This window comes from Anolis carolinensis, chromosome 5 (genome assembly GCF_035594765.1).
Source record: "Anolis carolinensis isolate JA03-04 chromosome 5, rAnoCar3.1.pri, whole genome shotgun sequence".
In the NCBI taxonomy this organism is placed as follows: Eukaryota; Metazoa; Chordata; class Lepidosauria; order Squamata; family Dactyloidae; genus Anolis; species Anolis carolinensis.
Window position 1 is genome coordinate 5,303,355 of NC_085845.1, and position 22,503 is coordinate 5,325,857.

At 42.2% G+C, this 22,503-nt stretch overlaps 1 protein-coding gene across 1 annotated transcript in view; it reads right to left on the bottom strand.

The window, feature by feature from the left end:
- Positions 1–22,503, bottom strand: part of fbxo41 (F-box protein 41) — a 115,052-nt gene that overhangs the window by 33,998 nt on the left and 58,551 nt on the right. Inside the window, exons 3-8 of the mRNA XM_062981493.1 lie at positions 18,723–18,933; positions 16,678–16,751; positions 11,759–12,114; positions 6,384–6,619; positions 5,034–5,149; positions 3,103–3,255 (exon numbers count right to left, since the gene is read on the bottom strand). Of these exons, the coding sequence (XP_062837563.1) occupies positions 3,103–3,255; positions 5,034–5,149; positions 6,384–6,619; positions 11,759–12,114; positions 16,678–16,751; positions 18,723–18,933 (1,146 nt within the window). The remainder of the gene's footprint in view (positions 1–3,102; positions 3,256–5,033; positions 5,150–6,383; positions 6,620–11,758; positions 12,115–16,677; positions 16,752–18,722; positions 18,934–22,503) is intronic.

The window sequence follows — 22,503 nt, forward strand, 5'->3', positions numbered from 1 at the left end:
ATGTATGGATTAGAGATGGATGCTGGTAAGAGAAGTTTTGTAGTTAGTTAAGTAATTGTTGTTCAAGTATGTTTATGTGTTTATGTGCATATAAGTATTGTTGTTTCCCTGTGTTTGCCTGTTAAAAATCTGAATTTTAAAAAAGGGGGAGGGGAATATTGTAGATAAAATACCAGAAAATTACATGATAAAACCTTTTTGCAGTAACAAAAACAGCACATGCTTGTGCAACAAAACCACTTGATGCAAAGTTTTGTAATTGGGCAATTCCTCTGATCAAAGCACCTGTGTGTTAGGAAAGGTAAATTTAGTATAGAGTTTTAGCCTTGGAGATGTGTCATTGCATTACATGCCACAATTGGGCTTAGGAAAAAAATGTTTTTTGGGGTTATATCTAACTACAGGGATATTTTAAAATAAAAAAATCATTATTTTTTTGTTGGAAAACTGCATAGAAATTGTGTAGACAGTCATTGTGTTGTCAGGACAGTAAATAAAGAACAACACTCAGAAAACAAGGGAATGCCAGACAGGAAACAATCAGGGCCAGCTATGTAATACCTCCCAACAACGGATTCCCCCAGGCAGGAAGCATCCAAGCTTTGAAGCTGCAAGGCCATTTGATGCTAATCAAGGTGGCCAATTGCAACATTCACACTTGCTTCAAGTAAAAAAGAGTTCTTTCTCCCACTCTGGGTATAGACTCCACTTGTCTAGTTTCCAACAGACATCGCAACCTCTGAGGATGCCTGCCATAGATGTGGGTGAAACGTCAGGAGAGAATGCTTCTGGAATATGGCTAACTAGCCCAGAAAATTCACAACAACCCAGTGATTCCAGTCATGAAAGTCTTCAACAACACAGTCATTGTGGTGTCACCCAGTGTGCTTCGTGCCCTCCTTTATCCCTTTAGTGATGCCACTGGATAAATAATTCAAAAAAAGTAACTTTTGCAAACTTGGCGGAAAATCTAGAATAATCACTTTGGGTTTTGATCAAGAGAGGCTGCAAGGCTTCTTAAAAGCAGCCCCAAATCTGTCTCTCTCTTCTGTTGTTTTTTGCAAAAAGCAACCCACGGATTCTTTTCTGATGTCTTTCTTTGCCGCCAGCTCAGCCTCCGAATCCAAGGCAATCTGCGCATCTGACTCAAGTGGAGATAATTGCAAGGTATCTTGCAAACAGGCTTGACACGGGGACAATGGCACACTCCCCCACTGCACACTCCCCTATCCAAGGATAAAGCCCAGCCGCGGCGCTGGTAGAATAACACCCATCTGTTCCCGTGTCGCTTCCTCAGGCTTAAAAATTAAACAATGTTATTGAACCTTCCCCAGGAAAAAGGGTGGTTGTGATCAGTTTTGCAGTTTCCCAGCAAAATGATGGATTGCAAAGGACAAACGGCGGCTGGTATCTTATTTAGAGATAGATGCAAGTGTAAATACACCCCATGCCCATGCATGCCTTTTTGGGGGGTGATTGCAAAATTCTTCCACCATTCACAATAACCAAAACCCTAAATAGCTATTCCATGATCAATGTAAAGAGCAGGGGATTTGGGTTTGGGTAGTGATAGAAATGGGTGCCAATAATAATAATAATAACAACAACAACAACAACAACAACAACAACAACAGTCCTAAATGTTTGGGAAGTGTTCAACTTGTGATTTTGTGATATGAAATCCAACATACAGATCTTGTTTGCTGAGTCATGCTGTGTTTTTGTGTCAGTAAAATAATAATAATAAAAGGTAAAGGTTTCCCCTGACGTTAAGCCCAGTCATGTCTGACTCTGGGTGTTGGTGCTCATCTCCATTTCTAAGCCGAAGAGCTGGCGTTGTCCGTAGACACCTCCAAGGTCATGTGGCCATTGGCATGATTGCATGGAGCTCCGTTACCTTCTTGCCGGAGCAGTACCTATTGATCTACTCACATTGGCATGTTTTCGAACTGCTAGGTTGGCAGGAGCTGGAGCTAACAGCGGCTGCTCACGCCGCTCCCGGGGTTTGAACCTGGGACCTTTCGGTCTCCAGCTCAGTGCTTTAATGCACTTCACCACCGGGGCTCCTACAATTATTATATTATTTATAATAATAATAATAATAATAATAATAATAATAATAATAATTCTATTTCTCATGGCTCAGGGAGAAGCAGGTAAGAAATATTATTATTAGTGTTACTGTTACTGTTGTTGTTGTTATTATTATTATTATGAAAACCAACTGGGATCTTGTTGTTGCCTAATTTGTTAGTTTGTTTATTTATATACTTTCATTTACAGCCCACTTTTCTCTTGGCACTGGATTTTTATGTTTCTTTACAAAAGAAGCCGGGCATTTTCAGTTCTAAGTTTGTGGACTTGAGTGCTCACAATGCCATTAAATGAAGTATACCTGGACTTTAAAATAAGCTCCCCTAAATTTGTCTAACTGCTCCATTTTGCCAGCAAGCATCCAGCCATATTGATTATGTAATTGATTTTTAATTCATTCTATCACTCCTTATTGATGATAATGGCAAAATTCCCCACCTGTGCTGAACTCTACCCATTGGGTGTACTTTTTTTTTTTACCAAGGGAAAGCTATTAGGAATTCACTATTAGAATTATAGAGTTGGAAGAGACCACATGGGCACCCTCTTGCCATGCAGGAAAAGCACAATCAAAGCACCACCAACAGATGGCCATCCAGTCTATGTTTGGTGCGATGGAGCTTCCATCGCACTCAGAGGCAAAGAGTTCTCCTTACAGTCAGGAAGTTCTTCCTAACATTCATTGGAATCTCCTTTCCTGTGATTTGAACTCATTGCTCCGTTGTGTCCTAGTTTCCAGGGCAGCAGAAAGGAAGCTGGCTCCCTTTTCCTTATGTCATCCTTTCAAATATTTAAACATGGCTCATCTCATGTCTTCTCTTCTGGAGGCTAAACATGCACAACTCTTTAATCTGCTCTTCGTATGGATCCATGGTCTCCAGACCTTTGATCCTTTTAGCTGCCCTTTTCCTCTGGACCCCTTCCAGCTTGGCATCAATATTCCGCTTAAATTGCTTTGCCCAGAATTGGACACAGTGTTTAATGTCCAAGGTGTGTCCACTTACTTACCGGTAGGTCACGGCTTGCAAGGCCCGGCAGTAGCAGCTGGCCAGCCAGAGGGAACGGTCCGTCAGGATGTTGGGGCAGTGCGAAATCCGGAGAATCAAGAGGTTGCTCCCCGTGGCTTTCAAGAGGGACTCCAGCCCGGCTTCCAGGCAGCCCCTGGGCAGAGAAGTCCAAACGGGAAGAGAAGGAAACACGTTACACAGCTGAGCCAAACTTTGCAGGATAATGCGATGGGACCTTTTGGAGCTGCAAGGATGCTAACATGTTGTAAGCGTGTCTACCCACAACAGAGTTAGGGTGCATCTACACCAGGCATGGGCAAACGTTGGCCCTCCAGGTGTTTTGGACTGCAACTCCCACAATTGTTGCACAATTGCAACTATTAGGAATTGTGGTAGTTGCAGTGCAAAACACCTGGAAGGCCGAAGTTTGCCCATGCCTGGTCTACACATACAGTAAGTCCTCTTTCTGGGTATATCTGTCCTGTTTTGTCTTTCAAGAACAGCCTTCAAACACTCTGGTAAGTAAATGAAAACTGCTTTACTTCAGCAAACATAAAGAACAGCACACTCAGTGGAATAATGCAAAAGAAAGCAAAGTAGTCTTAGGGCAAACACGGTTCTTAGTCTCTGATAAATTCCCAAATCAAATAGCAGTCTTGCTTTAGACAAAGAAACAGCAATAAATCCTTAGGAGCAGTTTCCCAGGTACAGACTTGAAGCAGACACAAGGAGAGCAAACAGTCAGTTTGTTACCAGCAAGAGCTGGCTGCACCTGCTTCTGCTTTATAGCCCTGAGTCCCCTCACAGCTGCTAGGGCAATTCCCAATTACTCAGCTGCATTTCTGGCAGCTAACCTAGCTGAACGACGTCTCTGCTCTGTTTTCTTTTGCCTCTCCTGAAATGTGGGTATTTGCAAAATCTCCTCCTCAGATTCCAACTCACCCTCAGACTCATGAACACTTTCCTGCTCCCCTTCCTCTTCTGAAGAAGAGGAATCCCTAACAATATCTCATCTGCCAAAAATGGCACCAGTTTCCCCCATCAGCTCTAGTCTTTGAGAAATAGAACATATGCCATCTATCAGTTGTCATCTGTTTGCACATAGAAAACCATGATAACTCTGTCTAAGAAACTAGAGCTGATGTGGTCTATCCAAAGCAATGTTTTGAATCAGCGCCCCAAGGAACAACAAGGCCTAATAACCAAAACAACAACAACAAAACATTATTAGGCTGTGCAATCTTTTATATGCCTCTAGTTTAATCCTGCAAGTGGCTTGGACTCCCATGTTTGGACCAAGTCTAAACCAGAGGAGGATGATGTCTTGTTTTGTCTTTCAAGAACAGCCTTAAAACACTGTGGTAAGTAAATGAAAACTGCTTTACTTCAGCAAAACATAAAGTACAGCACACTCAGTGGAATAATGCAAAAGGAAGCAAGGAAGTCTTAGGCAAACACAGCTCTTAGTCTCTGATAAACTCCCAAATCAAATAGCAGTCTTACTTCAGACAAAGAAACAGCAATAAATCCTTAGGAGCAGTTTCCCAGATGCAGACTTGAAGCAGGCACAAGGGGAGCGAAGGCTTAGGCATTAAAGTCAGTTTGTTACCAGCAAGAGCTGGCTGCACCTGCTTCTGCTTTATAGCCCTGAGTCCCCTCACAGCTCCTAGGGCAGTTCCTAATTACTCAGCTGCATTTCTGGCAGCTATTCTAGCTGAACGATGTCTCTGCTCTGTTTCCTTTCGCCTCTCCTGAAATGTGGGCACTTGCAAAATCTCCTCCTCAGATTCCAACTCACCCTCAGATTTATGAACACTTTCCTGATCCCCTTCCTCCTCCTCTGAAGAGGAATCCCTAACAGATGATGATGATGATGATGTTTATTTATACCCTGCTTTTTCTCTCCACAAGGAGACTAACACGCTCCCTTACCGTGTGCTTTTCATGTAATCTTCCTTGGTCTCCTTCTTCCCTCTTTGCCGAGGTTTCAGGTTCTGGAGGGTGAGGGAGTGGGTTTGGGTGCACCACTGCGAAAGCATGACTAGGAACTGCAGAAGGAAAAGAGGGGATCACAAAGGGAAACAGAATTACAAAATGGATATCAACAAGGACCAACGTAAGATACTACACTCAGACAGAAAAAATAAAATGCAAAGATACAGGATAGGTAACGCCTGGCTCGACAACAATCCATGTAAAAGAGGTCGTGGAGTCTTTGTGGAGAACTAGTTGAACATGAGCCAAGAGTGTGATGCAGCAGCTAAAAAAGCAAATGGGATTTTGGGCTGCATCAGAAGGAGTCTAATATGTAGATTGAGAGAAATCATGGTGCCTCTCTATTTGGCTTTGCTCAGAGCTCTTTACTTGGAATCACACTGTTTCCAATTCTTGGCATCATGATTTAAGAGAGATATTGACAAACTGGAACGTGTCCAGAGGAAGAGGCCGACTCAAAGGATCAAAGGTCTGGAGACCATGAATAATCCCTGTGAGGAGCGTCTTAAAGAACTGGGTCTGTTTAGCCTGCTGAAGAGAAGGCTGAGAGAAGACATGAGAGCCATGCATAAATATGTGAAATGGATAAATTTGTGAAATGGAAGAGATAACATGTTTGTTTTCTGCTGCCCTTGATACTAGAACTCCGAGCCATGGGTTCAAATGACAGGAAAGGAGATTCCACCTGAACTTTAGGAAAAACTTCCTGACTGTACAAGCTGTTCAACAGTGGAACTCTCTGCCTGGGAGTGTGGTACAGGCTCCTTCATTGGAAACTTTTAAAGAGAGGCTGGATGGCCACCTGTCAGGGGTGCTTTGATTGTGCTTTTCCTGCATGGCAGAGGGTTGGACTAGATGGCCCATGTGGTCTCTTCCAACTCTACTATTATTCTGTGATTTTATCTGGTGGTGCTTTGGAGCAGACCCCGAAACAAACCTGCCACCAGAATGACTAAAAGATCGTACATAGCTGTCCTCAAAGGCTTAAGGCAATGCAAAGAAGATGAGTTGGATATTGATGTTAGATTTCTAGTGTCTGTGGACAGAAAAACCGGACGGATCATTGCCAAAGAAATAGTGAAACTGAAGATTTTCTCCTTTCCACCGATGGATGGGTGTGGTGGAAGCTCCTTCTTTGGAGGCTTTTAAACAGTGCCTGGATGGCCATCTGTCAAGGGTATTTGGATTGTGCCTTTCCTGCATGGCCATGGAGTTGGTTTCTTCCAACTCTGTTATTCTATGATTCTATCAAATCCACGTCTTTTCTCTCCTCCTGCATGCCGTTACCTTTGAAGACACCCGGGCATTTTCCAAAAGCACCCGGGTCCAGACAGCCGGGTGCCGGGCCACGAATTTCCAGTCCTTGCAGACCTCCGCGGCTCTCAAGAGGGTCTTGGTGTCCAGGTAGGTGAAGATGCAGAAAAGCGCAGCTCGCATTTTGAGGATTTCGGGACTGATGACTTCGTTTGAGCGAGAAGGGCTGCCGCGATCGGGGCGAAGGGCCTTCCCACCGTCAGACCGAGCTGCAACGGAAAAGGGCAGACCATCATCATCATCATCATCATCACTTATGTCCCCCTTTTCTCTCTTAAAAGAGACTCAAAAGTGGACATAAGACATTCTCACCCATACGGACAGTTATAGTATTATGATTCCATTTGATTGGTATAGATACCCTGTTTCCCCAAAAATAAGACATCCCCAGAAAATAAGACCTAGTAGAGGTTTTGCTGAATTGCTAAATATAAGGCCTCTCCCAAAAGTAAGACCTAGCAAAGTTTTTGTTTGGAAGCATGTCCGCCAAACAGAACACTAGATCATGTAGGATCGGTAAATGTATGTACCATAGTGTTGTACATGAAAATATTGGTAGTAACAAGAAATTCTTAATAGGATTCACAGTTTATCTGGTTATGCTGGTTTGTGATGACAACTACTGTACAGTATATAATAAATGTTCATTTTTTTGTTGAACAATAAATGTGAATTCTTCTTCATGGAAAAATAAGACATCCCCTGAAAATAAGACCTAGAGCATCTTTGGGAGCAAAAAGTAATATAAGACACTGTCTTATTTTCGGGAAAACACGGTAGTAACTCTGGGATTTGTAGTGGTGGCTGAGAATTCTAAATTCACTGCAGAATGGCTGCAGTTTGACAAAACTTTGGGTGCATCTACTCTGTAGAATTAATGTGGTTTGACACCACTTTAACTCTCATGGAGCAGCGCTCTTGGGAAGAGAATTATTATTATTATTATTATTATTATTATTATTGTTATTATTTTCGTGTACATAACAACACAGCACACATGCACATTAGGTCCAAGCGCCACTTTAACTGTCATGGAGCAGCGCTCTTGGGAAGAGAATTATTATTATTATTATTATTATTATTATTGTTATTATTTTCGTGTACATAACAACACAGCACACATGCACATTAGGTCCAAGCGCCACTTTAACTGTCATGGAGCAGCGCTCTTGGGAAGAGAATTATTATTATTATTATTATTATTATTTACATGTACATAACAACACAGCACACATGCATATGAGGTCCAAGCGCCACTTTAACTGTCATGGAGCAGCGCTCTTGGGAAGAGAATAATAATAATAATAATAATAATAATAATAATAATAATAATAATAATAAATTGTTATTATTATTTACATGTACATAACAACACAGCACACATGCATATTAGGTCCAAGTGCCACTTTAACTGTCATGGAGCAGCACTCTTGGGAAGAGAATAATAATAATAATAATAATAATAATAATAATAATAATAATAATAATAATTTATATGTACATAACAACACAGCACACATGCACATTAGGTCCAAGTACCACTTTAACTGTCATGGAGCAGTGCTCTTGGGAAAAGAATTATTATTATTATTATTATTAGTAGTAGTAGTATTAGTATTGTTATTATTTACATGTACATAACAACACAGCACACATGCACATTAGGTCCAAGCGTCTGGGATTCGTCTCTGAATATCAGGCTCTTCCCAAGGGCCTAGAATATTAGAGATATTATTATTATTAACCCAAAGGAGACTCAAAGCGGCTTAACATAAAAGCATCAGCATACAATTTAAAATATATCAATACACAAACAATAAAACAGGATTAAATATAAACAGTGTTAAAAAAAATCCCAGTTAAAAACCATTAAAACATGTTCAAATTTAAAAGTGCTGGATAGAGCTTATAATACTATGTCTTTCAGTATTCCATAGTACTGAATCATCAGAGTTAGTGGTGTCAAACTGCAGTCATTCTACAGTGTAGATGCACCCTTTAACTGTTATGGATCAATGTCATGGAATCCTCGGAGTTGCACTTTTTGAGGTGTAGAATTAATGTAGTTTGACATCACTTTAACTGTTGTGGGCTCAGAACCCTTGGAAAGAGACAGCTTAGATGCTTTAGTTCCTAGGTAGATGACAGAATTGTATTTGATGGTTGATTGATATTATTAATTATTATAATACCTCTGTTGTATATTGTATTTTGTTTTTATTTTGTTATATTGTAAATCGTATGTATGTTGTTTTTATCTGATCATGTTGTTCGGGCTCTGCCCCATGTAAATCGCCCCAAGTCCCCTTGGGGAGCTGGTGGCAGGGTATAAATAAATTATTATTATTATTATTATTATTATTATTATTATTATTATTATTATTAGCTGTGCCCGGCCACGTGTTGCTGTGGAGTATGGGAATCCTTTGTTTGTCAGGTGGAACAACAGTGAATAGCCTTGCAGCCTCAAAGCCTGGCTGCTTTCTTCTTCTGGGAACCCTTGTTTGGTGAGTTGAAATACAACGGAATAGGCTTGCTGCTCGGAAGGCTGGGTACTTGCATTCTAGGGGAATGGTTTTTTGGGCTGCTAGAATTGCAACGAATAGCCACGCTGCTTCAAAGCCTGGCTGCTTGCTGCCTAAGGGAATCTTTGGTTGGCCACCTTCAATAGTACAAAGTAATATTGCTGCTTCAAAGCCTGGCCACCTTCTACCAAGGTTAATCCTTTGTTGGTCTGGTTGAATTGCACCGAATAGCTATGCAGCTTCAATGCCTGGCCGTGTTATACCTAGGGGAATCCTTTTTGGCAAGCTGGAGTAGCACCTCCAATCAAAGAGCCGCTTTGAAGCCTGGCTACTTCCTTTGTGAGGGAATCTTTGTTTGGCCAGCTTGAATTGCACTGAATAGTTTTGCAGCTTAAAAGCCTGGCCACTTTCTACATACGGGCATGGTGTTTTCTTTTTCTTTTTGATGGTTGCTCCTTGGAAAGTGATTGGTTTTGTGGCCAAATTTGGTGTGATTTGGCCCAGTGGTTTTGTTGTTAACTCGGTCTTAATTATGCACATTACATCTATATATATAAAAGGATAATGGTGTCGCTCCACTGGGCAAAACAACAAAACTAAAGGCCCCCCAACCTAGAAAATGGACAACACAACCCCTCATCCACGTCTCTATGTTCTTACGCTCAACAAAGGATCCCCCCCCTCAAAAAGGGAAACACCCACTCTTTGAAGGTCCAAACCCATTCGGTACTCATCACTCTCTCATCTCAAAACACAACATAAAGAGCAACACTCTGAAAACAAAGGAATTCCATCCAGGAAACAACCAGGGCCACCTAACACCTCCCAACAAAGGATTCCCCTCTCTAATACACGGAACCACCTAAAAAATGCCACAGCAACGCGTGGCTGGGCACAGCTAGTCTATATATAAAAAAGGGTAATGAAATTTTGGCCTAGGACGAAACAACAAAACTACACATCCCAGAAACATTAAACTTGGCAGCACATCCCCTCATCCATGCCTCTACGTTCATACAACAAAAAGAAAAGGAAAAAAAGTCCTAATTAGAGGGAGAGGAATAATTGTTTTTATCCAATTGCTGCCAGTTAGCTCCACCCACTTGGTCTCCTAGCAACCCACTCAGCCCAGGGGACAGGCAGAGTTAGGCCTCACTTAGGCCTCTTCCCTGCTGCCTATAAAATACAGATTATCTGATTTTAACTGGATTATATGGCAGACTCAAGGCCCTTCCACACAGCTATATAACCCATTTATAATGGACTTAATGTAAGATAAAATCTTTACCCTTTACCTTAACTACCACTAATTCCTCAATACTTTATTTCCCATACCACCAGACTTTGCTACAGCAACGCGTGGCCGGGCACAGCTAGTCTATATATAAAAAAGGGTAATGAAATTTTGGCCTAGGACAAAACAACAAAACTACACATCCCAGAAACATTAAACTTGGCAGCACAACCCCGCATCCATGCCTCTACGTTCATACAACAAAAAGAAAAGAAAAAGAAAGTCCTAATTAGAGGGAGAGGAATAATTGTTTTTATCCACTTGCTGCCAGTTAGAAGGCTAAGCTCCGTCAGGGGAAAACCTGACAGGCCCCTACCCTCCTCTCCTTCCGGAAGAGCCTAAAAACCTGGCTCTTCCAAAAGGCCTTTGATGTTTAATTGTTGTGGGTTTGATTTATCTGCCCATTCTAAAATAGCTCCATTGTTGATGCGTTGCCATTATTACATTGCACTTTATTGTCCATTTTAGCTGTGAAACTACCTCTCCCCATTTCAGAATATTCTGCACTTTGGCCTAGATCTATGAATTAGTGTCCTGTTTTTAACATTTTATGCTGCATGTTGATTTTAATGACTGTTTTATTGATGCTGATGTTTTTATTGTTGGGATAATTGTGTTACTGTTTTGTTATTGTTATTATATTGTTGGATCAGGCAAGGCCCCATGTAAGCCGCCCCGAGTCCCTTCGGGGAGATGGGGCGGGGTATAAAAATAAAGTTGTTATTATTATTATTATTATTATTATTATTATTATTATTATTATTATTATTATTATTATTTACCCTTTACCTTAACTACCACCAATACCTCAATACTTTATTTCCCATACCACCATACTTCGCCACAGCAACGCGTGGCCGGTCACAGCTAGTTTATATCTATATAGATTACTAGCTGTGCCCGGCCACGCGTTGCTGTGGAGAAGTATGGTGGTATGGGAAATAAAGTATTGAGGAATTGGTGGTAAAGGGTAAAGGTGTGGAGTCCAGGTAATCCAGTTAAAGCAGATAATATAAGATTATAAATGGGTTATATAGCTGTGTGGAAGGGCCTTGAGACTGCCATCTAATCCAGTTAAAATCTGATAATCTGTATTTTATAGGCAGTGTGGAAGAGGCCTAAGTGAGGCCTAACTCTGCCTGTCCCCTGGGTGAGTGGTTTGCTAGGAGACCAAGTGGGTGGAGCTTAGCCTTTTAACTGGCAGCAATTGGATAAAAACAGTTATTCCTCTCCCTCTAATTAGGACTTTATTTTTCTTTTATTTTTGTTGCATCAACCTAGAGGCGTGGATGATGGGTTGTGTTGTCAATTTTCGAGGTTGTGGGGTGTTTAGTTTTGTTGTTTTGTCGGTCGCCAGGATTCCATCACTCTTTTATATATATAGATGAATGATCAAGTGTAGATGCACTCTAGGTGAGGGTGTGTGTGTGTTGGAACGGCAAAGATGTGCTTGGTACAGAGTGTTGATTGAGGTCACTGGGAGACATCCTTAAGTCTCAGGATTGGGATCAATGGCGATCCTGACTCACCTGGCAGCCGGGAGTTGTTCCCAGGCCGGGAGAAGTTCACCTGCTGGGCCTCGGGCTGCACCCTGGGCTCCGTCTCCCAGATTTCGGCCTCCGACTCGGTCGTCCTGGAGCCAACGTCGGAGACGTCCCCTTCCTCCCCTTCGGTGCTGTTGCGGTACGGCCGGCGGTGCCAGTTCTGGATGGCCTGCCTGCGGAGGCCCGACCCGCGCACCGCGTTGGACCGGTCGAAGCCGCCGTCGGAGCCCCGGCTCTGGCCGCTCGCGTAGTCCGCGTTCTCCTCCCCGTGGTACAATTCGGGGCTGTCGCTGTCGTAGCAGCCGGAGCTCTGGGACACGGCTTTGGCATGGCTGGAGGCCCTGCAATTGCAAAACCAAGTTAGCCTCGAGCGCACCCAAGTAGAGGCTGGATGGCCATCAGTTGGGATGGTTCTGATGTGTCTTCCTGCACGGGAAAGCATTGAATTTAATTGCACAACAACAATAAAGTTATTATATCCTACTAGTTGTGCCCGGCCACGCGTTGCTGTGGCAAAGTGGTGGTGGTATTGGTTAAAAATTGTTGTGTAATTTTTATTTGACGTTATTTGCAATTTTTTATTAATTTTATTGTAAGTTATATTTTTATTTATTATATTTTATTATTTTCTTGTATTATTTTTAGTTATTTTCTGTTATTATAGGATTTTATTGTATTAATTTTTAGTGTTTTTTATTATTTTTTATTGGGTTGCTAGGAGACCAAGTTGGAGGAGCTTAGCCTTCTAACTGGCAGCAATTGGATAAAAGCAATTATTCCTCTCGCTCTAATTAGGACTTTATTTTTCTTTTCTTTTTGTTGTATCAACCTAGAGGCGTGGATGATGGGTTGTGTTGTCAAATTTTGAGGTTGGGGGGCCTGTAGTTTTGTTGTTTTGTGGGTCGCCGTGATGCCATCACTCTTTTATATATATAGATTCGTGTCTGGAGCAAATGAGCCTTAAGAGGTAGGCACCCAAACCCTCTCTAAACCAGGCATGGGCAAACTTGGGCCCTCCAGGTGTTTTGGACTTCAACTCCCACAATTCCTAACAGCCTATCGGCTGTTAGGAATTGTGGGAGTTGAAGTCCAAAACACCTGGAGGGCCCAAGTTTGCCCATGCCTGCTCTAAACCTAGATGGGCAGTTCATCAGCATCAGCATTTGGGTGTTAAGGCTCATTTGGTCCAGAGATTGAGACCAGAACAAGAAGAAGTACGAGCTGTTCAACAGTGGAACTCTCTGCCTCAGAGTGTGGTGGAAGCTCCTTCCTTGGAAACCTTTCAACAGAGGCTGGATGGCCACCCGTCAGGGATACTTTGATTGTGCTTTTCCTCCATGGCAAGGGTTGGACTATTTTTTAAAAATTCTACACTGTGTAGAATGAATGCCGTTTGACCCCATTGTCTATGGTTCAATGCTATGGGCTTCTGGGAGTTGTACTTTAGTGAAGCAGCATCAGCACTATTTTGCAGCGAAGGCTGAAGACATTACACAACGACAACTCCCAGGATTGCATAACAGTGAGCCATGGCAATACAGGTGAAATCAAACTATTCATTGTGTTGTCAAAGGCTTTCATTACCAGGATCACAGGGTTGTTGTATGTTTTCCGGGATGCATGGCCATGTTCCAGACGTTTCGCCCACATCTATGGTAGGCATCCTCAGAGGTTGTGAGGTATGGAGAAACTAAGCAAGGAAGGTTTATATATATCTGTGGAAAGTCCAGGGTGAGAGAAGAACTCTTGTCAGTTGGAGGCCAGTGGGAATGTTGTAATTAATCACCTTAATTAGCATTGAATAGCTTCATCTCCTGGCTTAGTTACAACATTCACACTGAGGATGAGGATGCCTGCCATAGATGTGGGCGAAACATCAGGAGAGAATGCTTCTGGAACATGGCCATACAGCCCAGAAAACATACAACCCTACTTTAGTGATATTATCTTATATTTCGTATTGTGAGAAGATTTGCACATTTAGTACATACATACGCATCGTTCAGGAGGGGGTTGGACTAGATGGCTCATGTGATCAATTCCTATGATTCTATGAACATAGTGGCTTTAAAACAGAGGCTGGATGGGCATCTGTCAGGAGGGCTTGGATGTCCCTGAGATCTCCTCCAGCTTTATGATTCTATGAACGTTCAGAACGGAAATCTTTAAGTCGGGAGGGATGGTGGTGGACACCATGTGAAAGGTGTCTTAGTAGACCACAAGATGAACATGAGCAAACAGTGTGATGCGGCAGCTAATAAAGCCAATACGATTCTAGGTTGCATCCATAGGAGTTTGGTGACCATGGAGGGAAGTTATAGTCTCCTTCTCTTCTGCTTTGGTTGGACCTCACCTGGAATAATAACCCTGTGTCCAGTTTGAGAAAACAGAAGGTATCCAGTCTTACTTCAGACAAAGAAACAGCAATAAATCCTTAGGAGTAGTTTCCCAGATGCAGACTCGATGCAGGCACAAGGGGAGCGAAGGCTTAGGCATTAGAGTCATTTTGTTACCAGCAAGAGCTGACCGCGCCTGCTTCTGATTTATAGCCCTGAGTTTCCTCACAGCTTCTAGGGTGGTTCCCAATCACTTGGCTGCATTTCTGGCAGCTATTCTAGCTGAATGACATCTTTGCTCAGTTTCCTTTCACCTTTCCTGAAATGTGGGTACTTGCAAAATCTCCTCCTCAGATTCCGACTCATGAACATTTTCCTGCTCCCCTTCCTCTTCTGAAAAAGAATCCCTAACACAGAATAGGGTTGGACTGGATGTCCTTTGGGGTCCCTTCCCACTCTAGCATTCTATGAAGACGAATCCAGCACTCCCGCTTTCTCACCTTGAATGGCATCTCTTTCTCTTCATTACTTAAGCTAAATGATCCATTTTCTTAACTCATTTTCTGAAGCCTGAGCGTGGGGGGTAGTTGCAAACTTCCCCGTTTAGGGACCTTTTTCTTTCTTAGACAAGGAATATCGGCAGAGAACAAATGAGCTGCATATATTTAAATAAAAAGATGTGTTTCAATGAGTAGCTGAATGTCATTTTTCTCGTCCTCTAGGTAAGGATCTAAATCTTCATAAAATCCATTCTCGCAGGCGGGAAAGGCGTAATTTCACAATTTTTCTCCTTACTGGTAGAAAGTCATTAAAAGCTTGATGACTAGTCTTAATTCTTGATTTATTCTCTGCAAAAACATGCACTTGGGGTTTTTTTATGCATGGAAAATGGCAAGAAGGTTTCCTATGCAGAAAACAGGATTTTTTGGCAAAGAGAACATAATTTCTGTGCAGAAATATTACTTTTGCCATAGATAATACTGGGTGAGAAGCAATGTCTGGATATAATTTCTACTGGTATGCACTGGGTCAGACCAGTAACCGTTGTGCAAATTTAATTATAACAATGATATTTTCATTTTAGCATTCTTTACAGAGCAGTTATCTTCAGAGAATCCCCTTTCTTTTGCCTCTGAATAATAATAATAATAATAATAATAATAATAATAATGACAAGGATGATGATGATGATGATAACAATAATACCATATATACTCGAGTATAAGCCGACTCGAATATAAGCCGAGGCATCTAATTTTACTACAAAAAAACCTGGGAAAACTTATCGACTAAGGTATAAGACAAGATTGGGAAATGCAGCTACTACTGGTAAATTTTAAAAACTAAAAACTAAAAACAGATACTAATAAAATTACATTAATCGAGGCTAAATGTTTTGGATATTAACATAAAACTGTAATTTAAGATAAGGCTGTCCAACTCTGATTACAGTATTTACTCGAGCATAAGCTGTCCCAAATATAAGCTGGCCAGGACCCTCACTCAAGTATAAGCCGAGGAGGGCTTTTTCAGCCCTTAAAAAGGGCTGAAAAACTTGGCTTATACTCGAGTATATACGGTAATTTCTTATCTGCTTCTCCTCAAGGCTTGAGGCAGGATACAACATAGGCTGGATCTGTTTGGAACTGCATTATATGGTCACTGCAGACCAATATAATGAGGTTTTTGTTGGATTATGGTTGTATGTGTATGAAATGTAAAATTAAGTGTTTCTGCTGTTTTGCAAGAGTGTGTGTTTCAGTAATGAAACAGTTAACAGCAGGCTAGTTTTGACAGACAGCCTGCTGTGACCTATCAGGCATGATTTCCGGCTTTGGAGGTCGGAACTTCCTTCGAACTGAGGAATGTGTTTCTTATCTCTGTGTGTGTTGAGCTGTGCTTGCCGAGCGAAGAGGCTGAAGAGAAATGCCAGCTCAGAGCGATGGCTTTTGCTATGCTTTGTAAATATGTTTGTAGATATTGAAATAAATGTTTGGACTTCAGACTACGGATGTGTTTGAGTCTGACATTGAACAGAGGAATTGGTGTGGCAGATGATTGCAACCAATTCATCAGGGTGCTGGAGAAGATGATTGATGGAGCTTGAAGAAACCCACCCAGCATGCATCCTGACCCCCACGCTGACAGTTTTATGCATTTAAACTGCATTATATGGATCTATACTGACCAGATAATGCAATTTCAAACTACATTATATAGTAACGTAGGTCCAGCCACAGTTAAAATACATGGATAAAAAGATAAGACAAAGTTGCACACAAAGGCAAACTGCTGCAGCCTTTCCTAGATTGTGTATTGTTCCTTTTGCCTTCTTGGTCCATACCCCAATATGGCTTGCCTGGTTTTCATCGGCGAAATATTGGAGAGTATATAAACTGCATATCCCATCAGCCCAAGCCAGCCTAGCCAACAACATCATCTGGAAGGCTGTAGGTTTCCTAGCCTTGTTTCCTATCTTGGAAATGCTCCTAAAGGTGAGATTAATAAAAAGAAAAAAGAAGAACGTGGCTAGAAATGCAGAGTCGGACATGCCAGGCAATGACTTACCCAGTACTGGACGAAGACCTTTGGTTGGCATAGGAACTGTTGGCCGTGGCACCAGGAACCGAATGTCTGTCTCTCTGCAAAACAGGAAAAGTGTTCTTGGTACCCAATTCTTCATAAATATCACTCGAGTTAAATATTTCTTCCCACTTGCAACCAGAACTTATAAGGACTTTTTAACTTGTTATATTTGAGAGTACAGGTTGATAATCCATGATTCAAAACGCTTTGGACCAGAAGTGTTTTGGATTTTTCTCCGGATTTTAGAATGTCTGCATATAAAAAGTAAAGGTTTCCCTTGATGTTAAGTCCAGTTGTGTTTGACTCTGGTGGCTGGTGCTCATCTCCTTTTCTAAGTCGAAGAGCCGGCATTGTCCATAGACACCTCCAAGGTCATGTGGCCATAGGTATGACTGCATGGAGTACTGTTGCCTTCCCGCTGGAGCAGTACCTATTGATCTACTCACATTTTCATGTTTTCGAACTGCTAGGTTGGCAGAAGCTGGGGCTAACAGCGGGCGCTCACTCCGCTCCACAGATTCAAACCTGCGAAGTTTCAGTTTGCAAGTTCAGCAACACAGCGGTTTAACCTGCTGTGCCACCGGGGGCTCCACATATGCATATACAGTAGAGTCTCACTAATCCAAGCCTCGCTTATCCAAGCCTCTGGATAATCCAAGCCATTTTTGTAGTCAATGTTTCCAATATATCGTGATATTTTGGTGCTAAATTCATAAATACAGCAATTACAACATAACATTACTGCATATTGAACTACTTTTTCTGTCAAATTTGTTGTATAACATGAAGTTTTGGTGCTTAATTTGTAAAATCATAACCTAATTTGATGTTTAATAGGCTTTTCCTTGATCAGTCCTTATAATCCAAGATATTCGCTTATCCAAGCTTCTGCCGGCCCGTTTAGCTTGGATTAGTGAGACTCTACTGTATATGCATCACAAAATATCTTGGAGATGGACTCAAATATGAAATGCATGTTTTGTATACATCTTATATTGGAGTCACCGGTGGCGCAGCAGGTTAAACCGCTGAGCTGCTGAACTCACTGACCGAAAGGTTGGTGGTTTGAATCCGGGGAGCGGAGTGAGCTCCTGCTGTTAGCCCCAGCTTCTACCAACCTTGCAGACAGAAAACATGCAAATATGAGTAGATCAATAGGTACCGCTCCGGTGGGAGGGTAACAGCGCTCCATGCAGTCATGCCAACCACGTGACCTTGGAGGTGTCTAAGGACAACGGCGGCTCTTCGGCTTAGAAATGGAGATGAGCACCAACCTCCAGAGTTGGACACGACTGGACTTAACGTCAGGGGAAAATCTTTACCTTTACCTATACACCTTATACGTACAGATTGAAGGTAATTCTATACACAATGTTTTAAAAATAATGTTGGTTTGAACGCACTGAACCACCAGAAAGCAAAGGTGTCCCTGGATGCATCTGCACTGCAGAATTAACACAGTCTGATAGCACTTTAACTGCTGTGTTTCAATGCTATGGAATGTTAGCCAATTGCAGGGCCAACATGGTGTGGAAAGGCCCCAAGAACGGTTCTATGCTGTATAATTTTCAATTAAAACCATCCATGTGGTTTGATGCAAATGTCAATATGGTAATGGATCTATAACGTAACAAATGGCTTTTCTATCCGGGTCTAGAATGATTAACAATTGCAGCGGGGAGGGTGGCGGATTTTCGGTGCTGTTTTCTGGATGAAAGTTGCCAATTGCATTTAATTGCCCTATTAAGAAGAACCGAGATGTATAATTCTATCGATTCCATCATTACAAATAGGAACGGGCAGCTGCACAGGGACGGAGGTGGGCCAATCTGGCTTTGAGCAGAGCAAAGTCTGCAGACAGAAATATCAAGGATCACATAATTTGGTAGGCTGAATGTTAGACTAGGTCTTTGGAGACCTGGGTTCGAATCCATGCTTGCCCCTGGATGGGAACCCACCAAAGAAATAGAAGACTATGATAATGATGATAATGAGACGATGATGATGATGATGATGATGATAAGTACCGGTCTTCCAGAGCCTTTGGACCCTGGGACGCTGCACCGGCCCAGGCTGCAATTGGGAGTCGTCCCGCAACTGCTGCTGATGATTTGCAGTTGCTTCTCTGCTCGGTCGGCGCGGTCCAGGAGCTCCTCGATGAATTGTTGGAGGCGGACTTTGGCGTTGGCTTCGCGGGCGGCCGTCTCCTTTAGGAACTGGTCGATTTGGATCACTTCCCTGCAAGAATTGGCAAGGATACGGTCAGGTTTTTCAGTACTCTGTTGCCATAAGTTGGAAAGAACTTGAAGGAACTCAAGAATAGCCTCCCAAATCCTAGTCAAACAATCAAATAATATGTGTTGTTGAAGGCTTTCATGTCCAGAATCACTGGGTTGCTGTGAGTTTTCCGGGCTGTATTTGCCATGTTCCAGAAGCATTCTCTCCTGATGTTTTTCTTGCATCTATGGCAGACATCCTCAGACCTCACAACCTCTGAGGAAGCCTTCTATAGATGTGGGTGAAACGTCAGGAGCGAATGCTTCTGGAACATAGTCAAATGACACAGAAAACTAACAGCAACCCAGTCAAATAATAATAATAATAATAATAATAATAATAATAATAATAATAATAATAATAATAATGTTACAAAAAACAAATCTCGGCTATCAAACATCTCACAAAATTTTGCATCTGATGTACATGGATGACCTGAAGCTGTATGGGAAAACGGAAACTGAAATCCAGTCTCTGACTAACACTGTCTGAATTTTTAGCACTGATATCAGCATGGAGTTTGGCTTGGACAAATGTTCGACAGTGGCATTGAAGAAGGGAAAAATCATTGAAAGTGAGGGCATAAATATGCCTAATGGTCAAACAATAAAGTGTCACCAGCCAGAGGCCTATAAATATCTGGGCATATTACAGCTGTACAACATCAAGCATGAGCATGTGAAAACTGTGGTCAGCAAAGAATACACACAAAGGGTCAGAAAAATTCTCAAAAGCAAGCTCAATGGAGGCAACACCATCAAGGCCATAAACACCTGGGCCATACCTGTCATAAGATATACTGCTGGCATTATAAATTGGACACAGGCAGAACTGGACAATTTGTACAGAAAAACAAGAAAACTCATGGCCATTCATCATTCACTGCACCCTCGCAGTGATGTTGACCGGCTATATCTGCCTAGAAGATCAGGGGGCAGAGGACTCTTACAAGTCAAAGAAGAAGAACATGCCCTGGCAGAATATGTAAAGCAAAGTGAAGAACCTGCTTTGATTGAAGTCAAAAATCAGAAACTCCTCAAAGCACAACAGACAAAAAATCAGTACAAGAAAACCGCACTACAAACTAGAGCTGACAGCTGGCACAACAAAACATTGCATGGAAAGTTCCTTGACAACATTGAAGGAAAAGCTGATAAGGAGAAGACCTGGCTGTGGCTCACGAATGGGACCCTGAAGAAGGAGACAGAAGGCCTGATCCTTGCAGCCCAGGAGCAAGACATCAGGACAAAGGCAATTAAGGCCAAGATTGAAAAATCAGCTGATGACGCAAAATGCAGACTGTGCAAGGAAACCGACGAAACCATTGATCATATCCTCAGCTGCTGTAAGAAAATTGCACAGACAGACTACAAACAGAGGCACAATTCTGTGGCCCAAATGATTCATTGGAACTTATGCCTCAAGTACCACCTCCCTGCAGCAAAGAACTGGTGGGATCACAAACCTGCAAAAGTATTGGAGAATGAACACGCAAAGATACTGTGGGACTTCCGAATCCAGACTGACAAAGTTCTGGAACACAACACACCAGACATCACAGTTGTGAAAAAAAAAAGGTTTGGATCATTGATGTTGCCATCCCAGGTGACAGTCGCATTGACGAAAAACAACAGGAAAAACTCAGCCGCTCTCAGGACCTCAAGATGGAACAGCAAAGACTCTGGCAGAAACCAGTGCAGGTGGTCCCGGTGGTGATGGGCACACTGGGTGCCGTGCCAAAAGATCTCAGCCGGCATTTGGAAACAATAGGCATTGACAAAATCACGATCTGACAACTGCAAAAGGCCACCCGCATCATCCGAAAATACATCACACAGTCCTAGACACTTGGGAAGTGTTGGACTTGTGATTTTGTGATGCAAAATCCAGCATATCTATCTTGTTTGCTGTGTCATAAAAGATCTCAGCCGGCATTTGGAAACAATAGACATTGACAGGATTACGATCTGCCAACTGCAAAAGGCCACCCTGCTGGGATCTGCGCACATCATCTGAAAATACATCACACAGTCCTAGACACTTGGGAAGTGTTCGACTTGTGATTTTGTGATGCAAAATCCAGCATGTCTATCTTGTTTGCTGTGTCATAATAAAATAATAATAAGCTGGGAAATGTTAAATTGCCTCTGTGTCTGTCTATATATATCATATGTCTAATGGCACTGAATGTTTGCTATGTATATGTGTATATGTGATTGGGGTGAGTAGGGTTGAATATAAATGCTGTAAATAAATAAATAAGAATAATTTAATTGAATGGTTTCATAGAGATTATGTGGAAACAGTTTGTGGATTTTGCTATTTTGCATTGACAAGGAGTGGGGCTAGATGACCTTTGGGGCTCCTTCCAACTCTGTGAATTTCTCAAAAATGTATAGTATCGGTTGTCTTTCCACAACCGGGCCTCAGCTGGGGTTCATGAATGTACCAAGACTAAAGGAATCCTCAAGAATCTTGGCAATACAAGTTTAAAACCGCAGCGGCTAAAACCCAACAAAACTAGAACCAAGTGACTCAAACAACCCTGAAATGTTGAAAAAGCTGCCAACAAAGAGCAGGATGCGAGCCCCAAAAGCCCAGGTGAAGAAGCCGGGAGGGGTCTGAGAAACACATAAAGGGAGCCACCCAAGGGCAGGCTATTTTTATTTAGAGCTTTTATGTAATATTTAGTGCCTGTATTATTTTTTTAAATCTTTGGTACATGTTATTTCCTTCTGACCACATCTCACTGCACCCATATGTACCGGCCAGCAAAGGAAAACGCTTCGGGCATCTAATGGACTCCGGGCCATGAAGGCTTACGCAATGGGATTTACATAAGAGTCGGCTTAACGGGTCAGTAATCTGGATTCCCTGGTCTACTCCTGACAGTAAGAGCTGTTCAATATGGAATAGGCTGGGAGTCTGGCCGAGTCTCCTTCTCTGGAGGTTTTTAAGAAGAGGCTGGATGGCCATCTGTCGGGAAGGATTAAATGGTGTCTTCCTGCCTGATAGAATGTGGTTGGACTGGATGGCCCTTACAATTCTATGACACTGGGTCTTTGATGGATACTTCCTCATTCCAAACACTGCTGGACGATTTTTATGGTGTCGTAAATTAGTTAAATTGGCCTCCCCGCATAAGCGGTACCTAAATTTCCTACTTGATAGATGCAACTATCTTTTGGGTTGCTTAGGTCAACAACGAGCCAGGCTATTTTTTAATGGTTGGGTACAATAAATCACTATGACCAAGAGGTCATGAGTTCGAAGCCAGCCTGTGTCGGAGTGAGCACCTGACCATTAAAAAATTAGCCCTGCTCGTTGTTGACCTAAGCAACCCGAATGATAGTTGTTTCTATCAAGTAGGAGATTTAGGTACCGCTTATGCGGGGAGGCTAATTTAACTAATTTACGACACCAGAAAAAATCATCCAGCAGTGTTTGGAATGAGGAAGTATCCATCAAGGACTCGGTGTCACAGTGGATGATGAAGCAGCAGCCCCCTGTGGCCGGAATAGAGCATACTCT